This window comes from Hippocampus guttulatus, chromosome 2, assembly GCF_054856545.1.
Source record: "Hippocampus guttulatus isolate MCC_2025c chromosome 2, RoL_Hgut_1.0, whole genome shotgun sequence".
NCBI classification, from domain to species: Eukaryota; Metazoa; Chordata; class Actinopteri; order Syngnathiformes; family Syngnathidae; genus Hippocampus; species Hippocampus guttulatus.
The window spans coordinates 5,810,833-5,832,462 of record NC_141262.1 but is presented as its reverse complement, the minus strand read 5'-3'; the positions used below and the strand labels follow the sequence as shown (position 1 = coordinate 5,832,462).

General features: G+C 40.8%; 2 protein-coding genes across 3 annotated transcripts; one reads left to right on the top strand and one right to left on the bottom strand.

The window, feature by feature from the left end:
• Window positions 1-442: 442 nt before the first annotated feature.
• On the bottom strand, window positions 443-11,529 carry gsr (glutathione reductase). 2 transcript variants are annotated; one of them, XM_086132839.1, is made up of 12 exons: window positions 11,160-11,529; window positions 9,729-9,755; window positions 9,533-9,621; window positions 8,440-8,509; window positions 8,174-8,321; window positions 7,958-8,012; window positions 7,775-7,874; window positions 5,847-6,083; window positions 4,475-4,586; window positions 2,527-2,658; window positions 2,319-2,452; window positions 443-995 (listed from the first exon to the last, which is right to left on the bottom strand). In XM_086132839.1, the coding sequence occupies exons 1-12, from the start codon at window positions 11,406-11,408 to the stop codon at window positions 846-848; spliced, it is 1,503 nt and encodes a 500-aa protein (XP_085988965.1). In that variant the 5' UTR covers window positions 11,409-11,529; the 3' UTR covers window positions 443-845. The 2 variants fall into 2 exon arrangements, with proteins under 2 accessions (XP_085988965.1, XP_085988973.1); XM_086132847.1 differs by having other exon boundaries at window positions 11,168-11,311.
• A 625-nt stretch (window positions 11,530-12,154) lies between these two features.
• Window positions 12,155-17,866, top strand: znf518b (zinc finger protein 518B). The gene is made up of 2 exons (XM_086132826.1): window positions 12,155-12,290; window positions 12,649-17,866. Exon 2 carries the CDS (start codon window positions 12,733-12,735, stop codon window positions 15,070-15,072), a length of 2,340 nt encoding a protein of 779 aa, XP_085988952.1. The 5' UTR covers window positions 12,155-12,290; window positions 12,649-12,732; the 3' UTR covers window positions 15,073-17,866.
• The last annotated feature ends 3,764 nt before the right edge of the window (window positions 17,867-21,630 follow it).

Genomic DNA, 21,630 nt, shown 5'->3' with positions numbered 1-21,630 from the left:
AAATGGATACCGAGTGTCAATAATCAGCTTTGCAATGCAATGAAAAAGACCACACCCGAACAGTCTCACTTATTTATTTAGAAAAAATGTAAATATTTTATTCTCGACTTTAGGAATTTAAAAATCCAATCTTTTCCAGCAGATACCGATCTGTTGAAAGTCACATGACCCCCCCACCCCCATTTCTGATCAGATTGGGACAACCCGAACGTTTTTATAACAATTATTGTACTTGGTTGTACAACTGCATAGCTCAACTGGAGACTGCAGTTTCCACACCCCTGGTTTAGGTGTGACAGTAGTTCTGGTTTCTTTATCCTATGTCAACACATGTAAACTTAAACACAATGGACCAGGGAGTCGACATTTAGATGGTTGCTACAAAACAACATGTTGTTTTGAAACATTCAATAAAACAAGGAGAATCCCCAAAACACATATGAACAATGAATGAATGTTTATTTATTCTTTCCAACAGTACAGTAGATGTGTCATGACTTGTAATTGGTACTAGATGGGTTCCTTTGCGGGGAGCAGTGTTTTGACAAATGACTAACTTCGGATCAAACATAAAATGAGATTGAGGTCTTTGGACTTCCCATGCAATCACGCCATCCATCACTGAAAATAGAGTCCATTGTAATTACCACTCAATCATCAAGACCCACAGTACAATTTGAGAAAGCTACAACTCGGTCTTGGTAAAAGGCAGAAAGAAAAAGAAAGAGGTATGTGCACAACAAGGGTCATTTAAATGAGTAAAAATGAGTGTCATTATATGACGCAATTCCTCAGATGGACTTTCTTGTGGAACGAACGTGTATTTGAGCCCCAGCTTTGTCCCGTTAACGCATGGTGACAAGCTCCTCAGCAGAGGTTGGGTGAATGGCAACAGTCTTATCAAAATCTGCTTTGGTCGCGCCAAGCTGGACAGCCACAGCGAAACCCTGCAGCATCTCATCACAGCCCAGACCCTGCATGTGCAGACCAACAATCTGGGGGAGAAAACAGAGAACATTAGCCTGTTTAACACCTACAGTGACCTGGCAATTTCACTCAAAACATTATGCAATTGGCTATTGGCACGCTTTGCAGAAATACTGCTAGGTCTTTTGAAGGTTTGGAAAAATGTGTTATTCCACAGTGTTGACATGACTTGCCCAAAATAACCCTTTTCTTTATCATTAGAAGCTATTGTTGAAATTAAATGCCATCAAAGTCAGTCCGAATGGTGGCTAGTAAGTGTACCTGTCGTCAAAAAGTACATAAAAGCTAAACAGGTGATTATTCCGTTAATTACTTCCACACTGTTGCTAATAACAACTGTGTTGGGGGACATTTTTCAGAAAATATGAAAACTGAACCAAAGACTGATTTTATTATTCATTTCATTTCAGGGATGTAATGAAATGATCTGTTTAACAAACAAAGGAGCCGATTTTAGCAGAGGTACCAGCATCCTGAGGAGGTGTTGAACTCTTTCACCTTGAGTGCTAGCCAATTCAGAGCATTCTGATTGATCTTTCAGGGTTTACAGATTATTGTGTTTTATGACTATGTAAACACATAATCAAATGAAACATTTGTCTCCCTTCTTTCATTACCAAAATGAGCTTGTTTCTACCTTATTCCAATTTTTTAGTCATTAGAAGTAAAACATGGTTTCGTTTCACCAAAACTACAGTACCTATTCTGTTAAAAAAAAAAGCAGAAAACAAGCTTTTTGTGAAAGACTCTATTTTATACACAACACAGTTTGATGCTAATAATTTTTGCATGTGTGTGTGGATGTACATTACACCATCGCTTCTACTTTTTTTGCATGTCAAAAAACATGAAATTGTCATTTAGAAACTGCATTTTGTATTTCTTGGGTAGGCTGCCTTTCCAGCAGCTCGTTTATTTTGTTGTTCTACTTCTTCCTTTCATAACTTTGCTGCTGTGAATTGGAAATTTCTCCATTGCGAGACTAATAAAGGTTTTCTTAAAATTGGTTTGATGAACTGAAATTTTTGTATATGATGAATATGCAAAGAACACAGAAATCAGGAAGGGGGCAAATACTATTTCACAGTACTGCACCCTCCGTTATTTGCTGAAAAACTCACCTTTGCACTCGTTTTGTGCTTAGGACAAAGCCTTGTCTAATATAAAAATATTGCTTTGCACCATGGTGTCAAAAAACGATGTTGAAGTGAGGAGAGGACCTTGATTTAGTCAGACTATAGTCCTGCCTAATCTAGACGTCGTGGAAAAGTAGTGCTTTTTCCACCCAAAATCATTTGAATTTGGGACTTTCTGAACCAGGTTACTCCTACCTTCTCCTCCTTGCCCACACACACCATCTTCATGATGCAAGAAGTCTTGCGGGTGGTGATGGCATGATAGAGCGGCGTGAAGGAGGTCTTGTAGATCTTCACGTTCTCTTTGCCTTTGCTTATTATTGCCTCCTCTGTGAGGGGGGAGGGAATTAAAAAAGTTAACAGTCCGGTGGATGTGGCACTGCAGAAGGCCTTTCCAACTCACCTTCTGTGAGGCCCACTGTACCAATGGGTGGGTGGCTGAACACCACCGTGGGAATGTTGGAATAGTCCAACTTGGAATCCTTCTTGCCCTCAAACAGTCTGTGCGCCAGCTTCCTGCCAGCAGCGATGGCAACTGACAAGAAACAAAAACGTACAGTTGACTGCACAATAAACATTTTTTTTCATGCATTTTTTTGCAGTATACTTTTTGCCCTTGCTGAAATCAACCTACTTGACAAATAGAACAGCTTTTGTAACCATCCCAACCAGGGGTGGGGTTAGAGGATCACTACTAAAGAAAAAAAAAAAACAAGTATGACCTGTGAGGCGCATGGAGGCCCCTATCGAGACAGTATTAGCATTAATTGTATTTTTGCTTGTGGAGTAGGTTAGGGCGACGATGAAAAAAAAAATCATGATTTTGATCAATATTGAAATCATGATTAATAAATGGTATTATTATCGACTGATAGCATTATTTTCTTTTTACATGCATTTTCGATCCCGTGTCATTCATGTTTTTTAGGGTTTGACTCTTCCTAGCCCCTGTTCTTCATGAGCAATTATTGGAAATTTATTTATTTTACTTAAGTTTTTATAGACGTCCGCTGTGAAAGTTTTTGATTCATCGTGGATTGTCCATTTTTATGTTTTCATGAAATTGATCATTGATATAATATTTGCAACCAGAGTTGTGGTTATTTCTATAGAAGTGATTGTCCGGATCAAGGTTATTTTCAAGATCAAATGCAGTGTGTTCAACATATTGGAATGTTTATTTCTTCATTGAACAAGATTTATATCTTTTAATGTTGTTGATAATTCGTCATTAATCGATTTTTTTTTTAAATGAGATTTTTTTTTGTTGAGTTTTACAGTTAACCCATTTAATCCCCAATTTTTCCCAGACATTTAAAAGTCAAAATCATGGTCAGTGTCATTGGTAGCCCTTTTAAGTAATCAGTAATAAAAAATTTTAGAACCCTGTAAATTAAATCATCGTTGTCCTTCACAAATGTGACTGGTGGGATTAAATGGGTTAATTCGAGTTGGGGTGCCAATTAACATCTTAAAACACCTGACGGAGGGCAGAATAACACGTCACACGCTTGCCGGAAGCAACAAAGGATGCCGGAATTTGCAAAGACATGATTACTTCTGTTTGATTATGTTTTTCTGATTATGAAAAGCCAGGTTTGCAATCACGATTATGTTAAGTCTGATTGTGTAGGCCGCATTCCATCACCAAGGCGCCAAAATTTATCTTGTCAAATATTGTGCAGATCTGCATATGTGGCACATCGCCAAACAAGACCAAAAATAAATAAATTGTGTATATGTAAATCTGTTTTTCAAAGTTATTTTAAAACATCTGTTTGTCAACTCAGAGGAGCGAACACACCGTATAAATAAACTGAGACTTTTTTTCCCCACCAACTGACAGGTAAATGGGTGGGGGGGCATTTTAAATATCTGTTCAGTTACAGAACATTATACAATACACTTAAGTCAAGTCAAGTACAACTGTATTGTCAAATGTGCTGTATGTGCAACATTCAGCACAGATGCAGCAAGTATAAATGATTATAATGGTCCTATATATACGACAACATGGCGACAAAGTACTATGGTTCTATTAGACAGGGTTATGTCCTGTCTAAAAGAAGCTCCTCACCTTACTTGAACATAGTTCTTGGGCACCTAGATGCCACCAAAGCAATATCCTTTAATATTAAACAGAGCTTTGGCCTGAGTACTAAAACAGGGAATAGTTGAGATTTTCAACCAAAAAACTGGAGGATTCCAAGACGATTTTGTAAGTAGACAAATGCAAATAAATACACTTCAGTTGCCACTGACAGAGAGGTTCAGGTAAGCAGTGTAATTGTTGTTCACTCCACTTCTTCAACAATGTCATTACATAATGTACATACACGTCACGTTCTTACCAGGCGTGAGAAGAGCTCTGCCGCAAACATCTCCGACAGCGTAGATTCCCGGTCGACTGGTGTTTTGGTATTCATCCACCACGATGTGGCCATGTTCATCTGTGTCTACACCCTGACAACACACACACACACCAAACTGTAAGAAAGGACTTTGTTTTCAACAGACGTTCCCTTAAATTCACCTGTGCAAATAATAATGACAGCAGAATGAAAAGTCAGTCAGGCCTTTTGGAACAATATTGCCCGAGTGGTATTAATTTAAAATTATATTTATTTTTGTGACTGTAGTTTGCAGTTTTAGTCATCAATTACACACTGTTCTGCATTCACGGTAAACAGTACCTGTACTATTCTTTCTGTTAATGAACAATCCAATGGCTGAATGCTACCTTTGTTAATGAACCACTAATAGAGGTATGCACCGAGTAAACAGGCATTCAGCTGCCATTTTAATCCGCTATCACACCAGATTTTCCTGTTAAGATAGTGCAAACCTTTCCCATTCACACAGTGTGAACAACATGCACCAAATGAAAATTCCCTAGAAATAAAAAGGGTGAAAGCTGAGAGATAATAAAAAAAACTAAGTAATGAAATTGAGCACCGGAACACTGATTTAATACATCACAGATAGTCATTTTCTAGATGCCCTGCACCTTCCCAGGCAGTCAGCATGATAGGGGACGACATCAGAGCAATGTGATTGGTTACTTAAGTGCAGTGACGTTTCCAGCCATTATGTCAACTTCCTTGACCTCGCAAAATAAGTCCAAAAGTTTGGGAGGGAAAAATACTGTATGGGCAAAGGAATAATTATTAGGTAGTATTACAGAAAAAAAAGCCATTTCAAAACTGAATGGTAGAGTAACAAGATTTTTTAGGTAATGTGTTTATGAAATGTTGTGGAGCCATTGAAGTTTAATGCCCTCATACATTTCTACAGTGCCCTACACTTATGTCAACGTAGTTTTTAAAAATGTCTTTCTTTTTTTTTTTTTTTTTAAGATACAAGTTTCTACTACTTACTTATTTTTACACTTGAATGACAGCTGAGGATGTTACATTGTTCCTTGAAATATTACCTGGTTTTATGATAGCTACAGTTTGACTCTGGAAAAAATTAGATTTCAATTATGTCCAATGGAAAGAAATGAGGTTGACCAGAAGAACAGAATGTGTTTCACCTCAAAGGTTACAGTGAATTACGGTATGTCTTTGACATTCAGTAACATGCATCATCTTATTTAAAATAACTCCATCTATTTACCTCCCATGTGGATAACACACAACAAACAATCTTAAATGCAATTGGGCAAGTGGAATGAAAGCGACCAAAACAATTGACATTGAGTATCATTTTAGGAGCACATACCATCTCGCCAATATTTAGTCCAGAGATGTTGGGCTTCCTGCCGATTGCCCACAGAACACAGTCCACTTCTGAAATGGTGCTGCTCTTGCTGGTGTCTTTTGTGACAAACGTCACCTCCAGCCCCGTGTCAGTTTTGCGCACCGATGTCACCCGAGCGTTCTTCTGCAAATCCACGCCAGAGTTCTGTAGCTCTTTGGTGCAGTTTGTGCTGATAAAGCTGTCGAAGTTCCTCAAAACCTACAAAACAAGTAAATATTAAGAGTGTCTTTAGAGCCTTGACTTAGGAGTTGAATGTGTTATCTGACCATGCTCATAAGTCAGAACATGTGTATCTAGACTCATTTTTCTCCAATGACATGAGTGGAAATTCCATGACGCAATTCTGTTCCATCCCCACGAAAACGCACCAGTGATAATCTGTGTTTTTAGTAAGAAAAATAATTGCAGCAGTGCCACCGGTGGTACGCAAATGAATCACTGCCCAAGGACAGTTCAGTTGCATTTAACTTTGTCGTCCCATACATTTGGATTTAATCGTTAAAATTTGGGGGCTGACTTCCCCTTTAAGAACTGTTTGTTTTTTTAACTTATTTAGCGAGACTGTCCATGTAGCTTTTACATGCACTATATTTTAATTCAATCACTACTTTTGTTTTTTTTCTCCCGAAAATGTGTTTTGTAAAAGTTTTTCCATATTATATTTTTACCGTATTTTCCGGTATATAAATCACAGTTTTTTTTTCCATAGTTTGGCCGGGGGTGCGACTTATACTCTGGAGCGACTTACAGTATGTGTGAAATGGTTAACACACTGTACACATCACGTTATTTTCACATTAAACCGCAAGAGGGTGCTCTCGGCCTGTGTTGATACTTTCTATGTTGGCGGTAACTGAGAAAAACAACTGACGATGACTCTGACGTAAGCGACGTGGAATAGGAAGCGCTGCATCTTCTACCTACCGAGTTGGCGGACTTGTTTAAAAGTGACACAGAGCATTAAGATTTCATTGGATTTCGTGATTTGGAGTAACGCTGATGGTTTGGTAACTTTGTTAGCATGTTCTTTGTGCTATAGTTGTCTAATTAACTCTTAATATGTTATGTGAACATACCAGGCACATTCACAGTTCGTTGTTTAAGCGTCACGTAACGTTAGCATATCGTATACTTATTCAGCCTGTTGTTCTCTAGTTTTAATTTTATTTTAAATTGCCTTTCAAGATGACATGTATGTTTTTGGTGTTGGACTTTATCAAATAAATTTCCCCCAAAAATGCGACTTACAGTATACTCCAGTGCGATTTATATATGTTTTTCCCTTCTTAATTATGCATTTTTTTGTCTGGTGCGATTTATAATCCGGAGTGATGTACAGTATAATCCGAAAAAATATGGTACTTTATTTCTTTAAAATTGACATTTTAATTTGTCATAGATGGCAAATGTTTTTCATGAACTGTAATGGATCAACTTCTCTGATTAACATTTTTTGTCCACAGTCTCGGATAATTTAGTTTTACTGTATTTTTTTCCCCCTGTCATATTTCAACTCCATTCCTGTAAACCTTGGAGCGTTGGTCATGACAGTGGTACTTGGAGAGCTACGAATTTTTTGAAAAACATACAGTAATAACAGTGGTGAGTGGAGTGGGCAGAGAAGCCAACATCGAATCAGAATTTTGCCACTACTTGGATCAGAACAAAATCAACAACTTTAAGCAAGCAGTTGGCCCCTCTGAAAAGTTATGGACAATCTGCTCGTTTTTGTGAAGTCTGCTGCCACCATTTCACGGTCAGAACTATAATCTTTTTTTCTTGGAAAAATTCCGAAGTCAGGTCACTCATAAATTGAGATGCCACTGTGTACTCTAATAGGCAAACCTGCACAACTCAAGAGTGCATTTAATTTTCACTCATCTTCTTACCTCACCCTGCCGTATGATTAGGGAGGTTTTGGAGCCCAGGTTTGTGAGGATGCCCGCCATCTCCACAGCAATGTAACCGGCACCCACAACAACACTACGCCTGTTGAGCAAGTAAAATTGCTCATTTCTGGAGACATTTCTTTTCGCATAGCATCAAAAATAAGCGCAGAATTAAATGCTTACTTTGGAAGGCTTTCAAGCTCAAAAAAGCCATCACTGGTGATTCCCAGACTTGCTCCTGCATTTATCAAATAGCAAATTATGCCCACAGTTGAGCTTGAGCTAGTCTTATGATAATGGCCCATCCATCTATCCATCCATCAAGCAGAGCAAAACAGGTCACTCATGCACCAAGTTGATTACAGATTAAAGTCCATGTTGCATTTTAGAAGGTCCCACCTGGAATCTCAGCATCAGTCAGCACAGAAGGCTGCCCCCCAGTGGCGATGAGGATGTGAGGCGCCGTGTACTTCCTGCCATTGACCTCTATCGTTGGCTCTGGATCACTCGTGAACCTGGCACGACCTTCAATGGTTTGGATTTTAGCCTATCCAAGATGAAATGTGACAGTTATTACTGGTAGTTGATAGATTTAAAAAATTTTTTTTTGATAACCCTCTGGATGTTTTATTTTTTGCACACTTCGTAAACTGATTTGTAATTACCTTATCAAGATTGTTGCGATAAATTTGATTCAGTCGACTGATGTACGCATCCCTTTTTGTTTTCAGTGTTCTGGAAACACAGAAGGTGATAATATATCAAGCATTTAAAATTCTATTTGGACTCCTTCACAGTTCAAATTTTTTTTTTTGGCTCCACTTTCAAAACAATACTTAGGTTACCCAATACAGCGGAAGAACTTTTTTTTTTTTGGCAAGAATAATCAATACAAGGTATTCGATTCAATATTTCATATGTAGAATAAAAATTAAACAGAACAAATTATAACTCTCCGTCAATTTCAGGTTGGGGGACGATGGGTTTACCATATTGGGCAATATTACCCTCTGCCGGTGATTGAAATTAATGTCAACTATTGGCGCAACCATGTGACCAAACCCACAAAACAGGTTAGCAGCATTGCTGAGTGTGCTGCAGGTTGTAGACATGGTTTGAACCTGAACTTGCTAAAATACTGTAGTGTTCAAACCACCATCTCATCAACCCCCAGCACACATAGGGAGTTTGTTTACATTCCAGGCTTGGTCACATGACATTTGCAAGGTCCGTGCATATCAGAATCATCTTTATTGGCCAAGTATGTAGAACACACAAGGAATTTGTCTCCGGTTGTACACGCTACACAAGTATCATCATAAACAAGGACATGACAAATAAGTATGGAAAGACATTCCATAATCGAAGGGTACTGTTGTGCGGTGGTACCACCCAATGACAGCTGTGAGACAACGTGCAAAGTATCAAGCAGAGCTAAAGTGATCAGTGGTAGAATACAAAACTATAACAGTTGTGCAGTTGGTGCTATACTTCTGCTGAATGTTACTTCCCTTGCAAAGCTTCGCTTTTAGAAACGCACATTATGAAATCAGTCCAGCCTCTGTGATATGCAAGCCATCCCAATAAACTTTGTTTGTTTTCAACACACCTCCCTGAAGCCTGCCTTTCATTAGTACAACTTTGACAAAGCTTAGTGACGCAACAAGAGCGAAGATGCGTGCCGCTATGACTGTGCATTTCCTCCATTCATAACCATAACAAGTTTCCCAACAAAATGGCAACACAGAAATCACTTACTCCCAACTGAAATTAACTTTTTCAACATTGAAGCCGTAATCAGCGTGGTCGTGAAGAAATTCTGCATGCACCGCCGCATTCCACATGACCTGGGAAGGAGGAGGAAAGAGCCTTAAGATTTAAGTTGAGTTTGACTTTACAGTTTTGAGCAGAGATGATAGTGGTGTTTCTACAAGTAGAGAAAAAAAAGGCTTACCTTCTTTGGAACACAGCCAACGTTGACCTGAAAAAAAAATGAAGAGCACATAGTCTCTGTTCAATTTGACAATAGCACAAGTGTAAAATATATATTATTTTAAATACGGTACAATGTCTGTACAATGTCTGTTTGCATTAGACCAAAAACATTTAAAAACATTGCAGGTTTTGTACCAAAAATGTAAACATGCTTCTTTATAGTTACAAATATTTGTTCATGTTTTTATTATATTATTCAGTTTTGGTTTTTTAAAATAAATTGGTGGAACACGGCAGAAGTCACACAAGAGCAAAATTTCCTCTTCACAACTTCGCTTGTCATAAGCCACGATATTAGGTACACATGCAGAACCTAATATTTCCAAACACCTATTTCTCAAGGCTAACATATTGAGAAATTAAAGACACTTCTCTTCAGTAACTAACTGAATTTTATAGTGTAGAATTTTCCTCATAGGATTAATAAAGTGACACAATTGTTTTTGATTTTGTGGCTCCTAAGTTTGGAAAACACCAACATATATGTGCCTCATTCTTAATAAATAAGACCATAAAACACTTTACTTCGATAATTCAACTAAAACAGTGAAATGCATGTATAATAGTGTACAACATTCTACTTTATTGAGATCACCTGTATAGAATAGAAGTTTGGGAACCCTTACTACTGTGTATAAGATAAGATGATTCTTTATTGATTGCCAGAGTGGAAATTGAAGTATTCTGGCACAAGAGTAGGAATTTTCAAAATGTGGCATGTGAACTCCCTTTACTGGTACAGTACTTGAAATAATCATTGTCGAACTGCTTATGTATACTTCAGTTTTACTTAACTCCGCAGTACAATTTGATTTCATTCTTTCAGAGCTGTCTGTACAACGCACAATTCAGTGCCTTAAAATAATAGGAATATTTTTTTTAGGAATTAATTAACACTTAGGCCTACGATGATACTGTTTTTAATCTTGGTCATGACAGTGGTACAATATTGCTAAACTCTGTATTAAAAAAAAAAAATAGGGGAAGGGTGTACAAATTTGGAGAACCAAAGAGGATAAAACAGCGCTCAGCAAAATGTTACAAAATCTATACAAAAAATCCCCCAAAAAATTATACTGTACGAAGACTTTCTGCAGAAAATATTTCAGATTTTTTTAATGTGTGTGTGTGTATATGTGGTGAATGGTAAAATCACTTTGTTCGTTTTGGAGAACAGGGACTCGAATGTAAATGTTTTTAACAATTGAAATTAGAACATTTGAAAAACAACACAGTCGACCCATACTTCACTCCTGTCTATCAGTCAGAACTCGGTGTTTATCTCATATATACTTAACGGTCGACTAGGGAAGCTTCCGGAGGCTTCGAGTCCACGCTGGTGAGGTGACTGTCACGCGTGGCATGTCAGGTGTTTGCAGTTGTTACTCACGCAGGTACCTCCAAGTTTATGACTCTCGATCACGGCTGCGTTTGCGCCGAGCTCCGCCGCCCTCCGAGCCCCCGCCAGACCTCCGGAACCTCCGCCGACCACCAGGAAGTCGAACCGGGTCACCTCGCTTGTGGATGCTGTCATTTTGCGACGGAACACACCGAAAGACGAGAAAAGTCTGGTGACGGACGAGGAGATGATGGAAAGGAAAGGGGGTTGAGTGCCAGTTAGGCGGGTTATTATCGCCATAACCAGGAAGCTGGGTGTGCGACAAACGAGGGAGTGGGAGGGTCAAGTCAAAGCCAGTGGCTGCTGTGTCATTATGAAAGACAACAATGGTGTGTAAATCCCAGAAGTTCCCTACAATGGTCACGGCGAGGCTCCCTTAACAACAAGTGAAAACACGAGTGGGAAACTTAAATGTCCATTTCTCCAATGCGCTTTAATGCATAAACGTGAAGTTATGACTGTCTTTACAAACAGCTTATTTCCATCATTACAGCGTCATTTTATGTGAAAAGAGATAATTACTCACTAGTCACTCTAAATAATGAGTCAATGTGTCATGCCGTGTTTGAAAATACAGTAGAGTACGTGTGTTGCTGATTTAATCGACTTCCGGTTGAGAAATTGTTGCCACCAATCGGATCGTTTACGTGACTTTTTTGAAACGTCGTGAATATCTAGCGTAAGTATGAAGACACTATACGCAAGGTTTACGTGCATTTCCGAAAGCAAAACACGGACGCTCGTTCATCGCACAGCTGTCGCATCCTAGCTCCAGCAATAACAAAATTCCGGTTTTGACTTTCAAAGTTAAATGCATGTTTACTCATATCATAAAACACGTTCATATCACATAACACCAAAGATTTTACTCCATTTATTAATTGAACTAGACATTTACTAATGGAGAAATAGATACACTTACGCGCTCAAGCGCGTTTCATTTAAAGCACTTTTATTTCTTATTTTGAAGGTATTTGAACGTTTCCGGAATAATTTAGCATGCTAGCTCACGCAAAGCAAATAGGCGACTGACTCGCTCAATAAGAATCTTTTTTGTTCACATCCAGCTCAAAACAATGATCACTATTTTCCGCTAACGTGTTTACAAAACACTGCACAAAGGTACGTAAACAGCATGTACACACCTCGCGAACAAACCGTTAGACTCCAGAGGTGTGCTTTCTCCAGCCCCTTTTGCATCGCAACCTTGCTGTTTGGGCCTTTACTGTGGATTCAGAATAAACGACTCTCGCTAGCCCCGGACAAAATTTAAAGACACAGCTTATATTACATTGCATGGTGAACGATTTTTCACCATGTTTAGGCGTGATGGCTCGTGTTTACAGATGTTTGTACTTGCTATGGAATCTATACATCTCAAATAACTAATGTCGGGGGGAAGGGCTCTGGAGGGACTGCTCTATCGTCAAAAACATTCGTTAACAACGTGTTACACTTTCTAATACCACTCTCTATACAGTGGCACCAGAAAGAGGAGACATGTGGACGCTGGTGTGAAGCTGCGGAAGTGGGGGGAGCTGCTGCTGCCAGGTGACCAGTCATTATGAAGCCTGTCAAGTGTCAGAGCTTTCCTTCCAGCATGAACACCAGACAACCACATGGTTACTTGGTTCGTACACCGAGATTTCTTGACACTATGCATTGTGGCAAGTGTGGATTTGCTACGTCGGATGTGGAATTATTCAAAAGGCACATGCTTGACCACACTGGGTCCAAACTGTGCTGCATTTACTGCGAAAAAGCCGTATTGAACAAGGCAGAGCTAAACGCTCACCTGGAGGAACACATCAAGTCGACTCTCTCATGCCCGCACTGTGGACAGCGCTACATGCGGAAGATGAACCTTTTAAAACACATTGAGTACGTGCATAGTAAAAACATTAGTCAAGCACTCAAAAGGGTTGGTGGAAGCAAAGATCCCCTGGTCTCCAATGCCTTACCAAGTGTACAGAGTGCTGTGCACTCAATGCGACCACCAGTTCGAGTAAATGTGCCAGCCCCCAGCACACCCAGTGTCAGTCTTGTTAAAGACGGACAGAAAGGTAGAACAATGAACACGATGCTTCCTATTTCTTCAAAAGTTGTTCCAGATAGTGTTGTTCATCACAACAGGGCGTTAACAGTGTCACTCCCAGAGGAAATAAGTATACCTGCTGGGTGCTTGGTTGAACTTGTGGAAGTAAAAACCGTCAATGGGTCAAAGGAGCTAAAGCTGAGGCTGGTGTCACAACAAGAAAACGAGGCCGGAATGAAAGACACAAGAACAACAGTTCAACAAAATCTCACAGCGGGCAAGACTTTAGCGTCCAAATTTAACCCCCCGAATGCAGTCAAGTCACCAAATATGGGAATGTGCATGGTGAACAGAAAGCTGTTGAAAACAAAGATGGCGGCTCAGCAATGCTCTGCTGTTAAACCTGTCAGCGCGTCTAAAAGCCTGATGTCAAATCAAGCAAGCAAAGTGAAACTCACACTAAAAAGGACGTCACAGGAAGTCATTAACTTAGACAGTCCGACCAAGGTTTCCAAAACTGTCTGCAATCCTGTGCGAGAAAGAAATGAAATTGTATCGACGTGGAGCGAACTTGTCCATGATCGAGCGAAAGCAAACAACGTTCTTTTGACCCGTGAGACAAGAATGCTGACCTCTCACCTGCAGTCGGTAATAATGGGTTCATCTGCATATCAACAAATAACTGATCAAAGTCTCAAAAGTATTCCAGATCAGTGCAAGAGTATTCACCCCTCAAAGGCAGACAAAACAGGACGTTCTGTCCTCGAGAGACTCACCACTGTTAAATCTGAATCCGGCATGGATTACCTGAAGGATAACACTGGCTCCAAAGTCAAGGATATGCCTAAAGTCATGAACACTCCAGCAGGTGTCAACCAGCAAGGTCACAAACCCACTTCCTTGAATGTTCCTTCAGGTGCAGCTGTCCGAGTGACGCCTTCAAAGGTCAATCTTTGCCAGGAGAGCGATACTCCTCGTTTATCTTTTCCCGGTACTGCCACAGGGCAGAGGACGGGCCATGCGTCCCAATCGCTCAAAATGCCCATGGTGCCTTGCCGCTCCAAGTCAGACATTCCAGTTTGGCCTCAGGGTGCTCGCCCAAGCAAGGAGATGTCTGAGAGAGACACACCAAAGCCTGAAGGCTTCCCAGTCATCTCCTCTGTGTTTTCCCTGAGCGAACAACAAGGAAATGCTGAGGGCACCATGCAGCCACTGGTCATGGCACTGCGGGGCATTGTGATGGACAAAAGCAGCACAACTGAGAAGGTGACGCCAAATGTAAACCGGACGTGCGGATCCGTGAAAGTAGAAAGCAAAATCAAACTTATTCAGCAACAGCCATCCAACACGGTGGCGAAATTGGACAAGGATGATGTCATGGTGGAGAAAACCAGCTCGACGCAGACGGACAATTGCAGCCACGACCCGGCCTTGAAATCCGAAAATGCCGAGCCTGTTTCTGCCAACGTGTCAGACGTGTCTGCATTTGATGTAAATCGTCAGTATGACATCTTCAAATTTTTGACTGTCTCGTTGACAAGAGTGGACGAACGCGGCATGTGGATGAACAGCGAGAAGGGACCCAAACCCCCAGCTCCTCAATGTGACACTCCGATACCTGTCCGTGACGCCGGACGGTTGATGCCACTCAAGGTGGAGCAGCTGGTGACGTGGCCGCGCCCAAACCAACCCGTGGTGGTGCTCAATCACCCGAAGCCACGGGTCCCATTGCAAGAACCGGTCAATGCTGTCGCAAACACTGGAATCCCCGAAAAGGCCCCAAAGTGCCAAATTTTAAAGATGAGACTTTGCAAAGTGATGGGGCAGAAATATGAGGTTACAGGCTGCACTGTCAGGTTCTCCCAATGAGGTGTTCACAGCATTCACTTTAGATAAGTCTTAACGGCCGTTGGTCAGAATTTGTGATATTAGAAAAAGGGACCAAATAAAATCATTCTCCCACGATTAATGTGATGTCTGACCTGTATAACTCAATTGTTTAAAAAAAAATCTTCTTTTGAGGGAAATAAACAAAAGTGAAACAGTGCCATTGGGCACATCTTTATAACGGTGTGTTGCCTTCATAATTACCGATCACATTGAAACTCATGTAAAATGGGAGCCAGCCCTCACGTGACACCGTTCAAAGTGACTGGTTAACAAAAAAACATGTTCAGATGTTGTACAGCTGTTTAAGCTACCTATACATCGCAAGCCCCTTGAAAAACTATCATCTCACACCTGCTCACGTTTAAACACAGGTTCGAGAGCACGGGTGGCCAACCAGTCAGAGACTAAGAGCCAATTGTTTTACTGTGTTACTGCAAAGTGACACCCTTCCTCGCGGGCGCACACACACACATACACGCACACGGACACACACTTTTTTGCTCAAAGATCGACTTTTGAAGTGATCAACTTTCCACGATCGACCCAATCGTGCAGGTGCAAGCATACACACACCCTCTATCCATGCTGCTCACGTGATTGGTTACTACAGTTTCTTATTTGCGATTTTGTTGGAGCTCATCTGTTGGTTGGCGGTTGCGTCACGTCACTGCAAAGACCGAGAAACATTTCATCACATCAAACACATTTGATATTCTAAAGCAGCCAAGTCTTGTGCTGTTAGACGCGATTTCAATAATGTCAGGAAAAGTCTGAGAACAGCTGAAATTTATTGGGGGTTTATCCCAGGCACTTTAAATGGTGGCAGATGTGTGCTGACTCGCATTTATCATGAATTGGAAAGTGATTGGAACACAGCCACAGGTATAAGAGGGTGTGCAAACTTGTGCAACCTCATCTCAATTGATTGTTTTTACTCTCCCTTCTCTAAAAGCTTTCAAGTATGTTTTCAATGGAGTTGTACAGGTTGTTGTGCACATTAATGGTAGACAAAAGCTTTGAAGTGATTTACCTTGATCCCGTTGCTGTATCGCCACAAACTTGTGGTATTTCAACAGGGGTATGTAAACTTTTTATATCCACTGTTTACATGGGAACTGTGCATATGTGCAAAGTGTTGCGATGAAGATTTTCAGTTGATATTTTATAACAGAAAATGACAAAACAACTCAACATTTTTGTTTCCTTGACTGCTGAATGATTTTTCTTCGCAGTCTACCTTCATGTTTCTGTTTGGAAAGCACGAACAAAGTTACAACAGAGTTTGTAACTGGCAACAATGAGAAGTACATACAGTACTCTGAATCTTTTCTAGTAGCAAATCTACCATAATTGTAACATTTGTTTGGGATGAATGAATGATGCGCAACATTGGGAAAGTAATACAGTCTGACGGACATCCACATGGCAGTGACTTTTTTTTTTTGTTTTTGTTTTTTGTAGTTTTCACTACGGTTTGGAACGATCCTGATCCTTGCTCAATCTACAAAAATCAATTTCCACACTTCTTTATTATTTCTTGAATTTTATCCATAGAGTGTTAAGAATTATCAACACTCCAGATCGAGACTTTGCAATTGACCTCTGCCACTAGTAAACAAAGGAAAGAAATGAATGTGTGTTTTTGGCTATGGTGTACCAGTCCCAATTTGAGAGAAGACTGCCACAGCATGTCATGTACAAACAGTTCTAAGAAAGATCCTTCCAGAGTTGTTGTTTTTTAAATACACCTAGCCCTCCTGATATTTTCTGCACATTTAAGGTCAGAAAGAACCATGATTTACGTATATCAATAAAAACTGTTATACCGCACATCTGATGTGTTTTGAGCCATATCATGAACAATAATGCTGCAAGCACAAACTATTCAGCAGGCCCATCTCTCACCTGACAGTAATGATTGATGATGATGCGTGTGTGTGTGTGTTTGTGTTTGTCCGTCCGCGCGTGCGTGCGTGTTAAACCAACAACATTATTACTTCTCTCACATGTAATGACAGGCTTTACCACCTTTTACCTCAAAACACATAAAACATAACTGAGATACATGCTTCATGGGCAAAACTCCTTTGAAATGAATCATTTGTTTCTGAATACATGAGTTAGCTTGGATATATGTAAATGATTAAATGTTACCATAACCAACCATACCATTACATTCCTCACACTTGTATTGATAAACACAACCCTTTGTAATATTCAAAACACACGAAACATATTTGTGAGAATATGGTCATGGGCTAACCCTCTAAAGATAAGAAAAGCTGTTTCTGGATACATATGTTGGCAAAATGATGATCTCTAGTGTCTAATTCTGAAATTATCATTCTAATCTGTCGACTGTGGTTCTCTCCTTTTCCCTCTAGTGGTTCAACGTAAAATAACTATTCTAAGGCACTCTCTGGTTCCCTCGAAAAGTGAAACTGTTGTCCCTTATTTTGAAAAAGTCTAAATCAAGTACTGTAGAGCTAGTGGTTAAACCTAATCTAGAAGGGCCTAAATCAAGGATGGTGAACTCTCATGTTTGAACCTTTAGAATTGCAAATATTCTTGCCAATTATAAGTGTTCGTTTTACACCCCAGAGTTGTTTCCTCTTGCGTTATGTCACCACTCCAGTTGTCACCTTTATGTCTGTTATATCAGTTTGTTTAAAAATTTTTTCTTATATTGAGGTTTTGAAAGCCTTGTCTTCAGAAATTACATTATTTGTGAATGTTAATGTAAATACTAAATAAACATTTCTTATTTTGGTGATACTTTTTTTGATAAGGATGCACCACCTATGATGAACATTTCAAGTTAGATTTCTTGACCAAGAACGGCACTGATAGATGTGTCGGCGGGAGGAGAATATTAGGAATGCTGTTCTGGAAAGCATTTATTAATATGTGTGTCCTGGATGTATATTTAATGTAATACCAATGTCTTGATTTTGTTGACTAAGAAGTGACCATGCATTTCAGCTTTCAGTTGATCTACGTGAGTGTGTGTGTGTGCGTGTGCGTGCGTGTGTGTGTGTGTGTGTGTGCGTGTGTGTGTGTGCGCGCGCGCGTGCTTGCAATTAACATATCCTAATGATTTTCTTTTTAATTATACGGTATAGGCACTGACTTAGCAACAGTGTTAGGTACACCTTCCGATACAAGTCAAAACAATCTGCCCCATTATCTAGATTTGTACCAATAGGGGTCATCCTTGGCCCATGAGCCACCGATCTTCATAGTTCAATGGAAATGGAAGATTCTGCTTTATTTTGAATGACGATGTCCGACAGGTGTTAATTTAACAATACTGTATACCAGTTGTCGTTTCCAGGCGTCCCTAATAAAAGTGCCCATTAAGTGTCATTAAAGAAAAAAGACAACTTCAAATTCTCCTGATTAATTTTGTCCTTGCAGGAAAAATGTTCTTAAGCACTGTAACAGTGTTGTGACAAAACTGCCAAGCTGTCATGACTGAAAAAAAAGAAGAAAAAGAAAAGTTGAACCGTTTTTCAAAGTCTTTTTAAGTGTTTTCATAATTTTGAATTTTTGTTGCTCATTGTTCCCTATCGTGTTTGTTTGTTTTTATATTACTCTCTTGTATTAAAACGGTGATCATAATGATCACAAGCAGAGTTTTAGGCTGTCGTGGAGTTATTGAATGTAAAACAAAAATTAGCAAATGAAATAAAAGACATGAGACACCACTGATGCAACATGCGCAGTTGCCATAGTGCTTGAGATCAGTTTGGATCCTCTCATGACTCGAGATGGATCCTGCAGTCAAGCCATCTCGTTCAAACTGTTTTGCCGGAAAAAAAACGGATGAAAATATTGGATTTCACACTGAGAATGAAATTTCAGTGTATGTCATGACCCAGCTTATTAGCAATATGGAGTATTATATGCAATATAGTAATAACTTCAGCTATAACCAGAATAGCTCTGTACTGTACTTATAATTTCTCAAGAACGCTGTGATGACTTCTCACCAGCAGACGGTGCTGAAGCTACAGTGTATTGCAACGGGCGTCTAGTGCCGGAAGACAGCTGGGATAGGCTCCAACACGCCTGCGAACCTCGTGAGGATAAGCGGATTCGAAAATGGATGGATGGACGTTATGCAGCCCTAAATTAAATGTAGTTCTAATTAAAAATTCAGTCACTGGCACGCAAGTGATTTAGTATGACTATATTTGTATTGACTGTATCTGTGTTCCCCAACCTTTATCGAGTGAAGGCAAATGTTTTACATTTGAAAAATATCTTGCGGTACACCATCAAACAGAAATCTTTTTTAAAAAAAGTGGACACACAGGCTAATTATCTGTCTTCTGCCATGTGGTGGAAGAGCATTTTAGCGTTCGGCCTGTCACTCACTCTACTGGCATGGATGTATGAACAAAATTCTTTTCGGCCCAGTACATACTTTTTTTATTTAGATTTTTTTACTGTCCTAGAATAAAGTACAGTTGCACCTCCACTACATTAGGGGGCAGTGGCGCTCTCATTGGCACAGTGTGCGCAGGGAGCATTCTCAGGGAGGAAATATGACGAGGTGTATGTAGCGCTTGGCTTCAATGTGACTGCGGTGGTAGACGAGGAAAGATCGATGTGCTTACTGTGTCTAAAACCTTTGGTAGCAGACAGCATGAAGCCAAATAAATTAAGGCGTCACTTAAAGACATTACACCCCAATCACGCTGATAAGCCGCTGATGATATGAAATGATATGATTTATAGTCGCGCGGGGGGGGGGGGGGGGATGTTTTCTTCTTCCTAGAGGGGGCATGACAGAAAATAATTGAGAAGCACTGCTTTAGAGCAATTTTAGCCGCAAGAGTCATGATTCTTAAGTTTTGCTCTTTCAACAGTCATGACTTTGGAGCAACGTTCTGAATTGCTCCCAGCCAATCCATGCAACACTCTGCAAACAGATTGCAGTGATTAGCGTCCAAGAGAGGGAACATATTTAAAAGCAACATTCGAAATGAAGTTGCAGACGACCTCTGCCACCGCCCGCTCCCACCACTTACTCTCTCTCAAGGCACATCTAATGCAAGAGAATAAAAAGGAGATCTGAGGGTGAGTCTGTTCACAATACACGCTTCCTTCTCTCCTGGATAATTGTAATCTCCTGCGGTGTGACACAGTCAACAGATGGCCCCGGAGACCCGCCGGAGCATCATGTTCAGTCAGCATGACGCTTCTCTCACATCCACACTGCTTTCATTCTCGCAGCACAGTGTGCAGACGAGCTCTTGTTTTCACTCTCCTTCAGTCTAATTATATTCAACACAGTTGTTTCTGTGGCAGAGCCTTATGGAACAAACAAGTGATCTGAATCGAACAGCAGTAAGCTTCCAATATAGTCCTGCAACTCACTTGCATCACTCCACTGTAAGGTAAATGAGATACATGTATATCCATTCATTTTCGATCGCGCTTGTCCTCATTAGTCTCGGGTGCGCTTGGAGCCGATCTCAGTGGAGTGGGCGAGAAGTGGGGTACACCATGGAGTGGTCACAGGCCACAATTACAGGGCACATGTGGAGATACAAGCATTCACACTCACACTTAGGAGCAAATAAGTAACCTATTTATCCATCCATTTTCCGCCGCTTATCCGGGGTCGGGTCGCGGGGGCAGCAGCTTTAGTAGGGAAACCCAGACTTCCTTCTCCTCAGCCACTTCTTCCAGCTCTTCCCGGCGGATCCTGAGGCGTTCCCAGGAGAGGAGCTTTTTAACCACATCGGTGACTTCAACCACAGAGATAGGAGAGCCCACCTCAGAGTCCCCAGACTCTGCTTCCTCCAAGGAAGGTGTGTTGGTGGAATTGAGGAGGTCTTTGAAGTACTCTGCCCACCGACTCACAACGTACCAAGTCGAGGTCCCATCCCCACTATACACAGTGTTAGTGGTGCACTGCTTCCCCCTCCTGAGACGCCGGATGGTGGACCAGAATTTCCTCGAAGCCGTCCGGAAGTCGGCTTCCATGGCCTCACCGAACTCTTCCCATTCCCGAGTTTTTGCCTCAGTGACCACTGAAGCTGCATTCCGCTTGGCCAGTTGATACCCGTCAGCTGCCTCTGGGGTCCCACAGGCCATGAAGGCCCGATAGGACTCCTTCTTCAGCTTGACGGCATCTCTTACTGCTGGTGTCCACCAGCGAGTACGAGGGTTGCCACCACAACAGGCACCAACCACCTTACTGACACAACTCAGATTGGCCGCCTCAACAATAGAGGCACGGAACATGGTCCACTCGGACTTAATGTCCCCCGCCTCCCCCAGGACATGGGGAAAGCTCTGTCGGAGGTGGGAGTTGAAACTCCTTCTGATAGGAAGGATAGGAAACTCCATCAAATCCGATGATACAACCACAAAGTCAATCATTGAACTGCGGCCAAGGGTGTCCTGGTGCCAAGTGCACATATGGACACCCTTATGTTTGAACAAGGTGTTCGTTATGGACAATCCGTGACAAGCACAGAAGTCCAACAACAAAACACCACTCAAATTCGGATCGGGGGGGCC

Excerpts from the sequence above, each read along its gene's own strand:
- gsr (XM_086132839.1), bottom strand. The coding sequence starts at position 11,408 with ATGGCGATAATAACCCGCCTAACTGGCACTCAACCCCCTTTCCTTTCC. Across the intron at positions 9,622-9,728 it reads TTGGCTGTGTTCCAAAGAAG|GTCATGTGGAATGCGGCGGT; the intron begins GTAAGCCTTTTT and ends CCTCCTTCCCAG. Across the intron at positions 2,659-4,474 it reads CAGAGCTCTTCTCACGCCTG|TTGCCATCGCTGCTGGCAGG; the intron begins GTAAGAACGTGA and ends GTTTCTTGTCAG.
- znf518b (XM_086132826.1), top strand. The coding sequence starts at position 12,733 with ATGAAGCCTGTCAAGTGTCAGAGCTTTCCTTCCAGCATGAACACCAGA.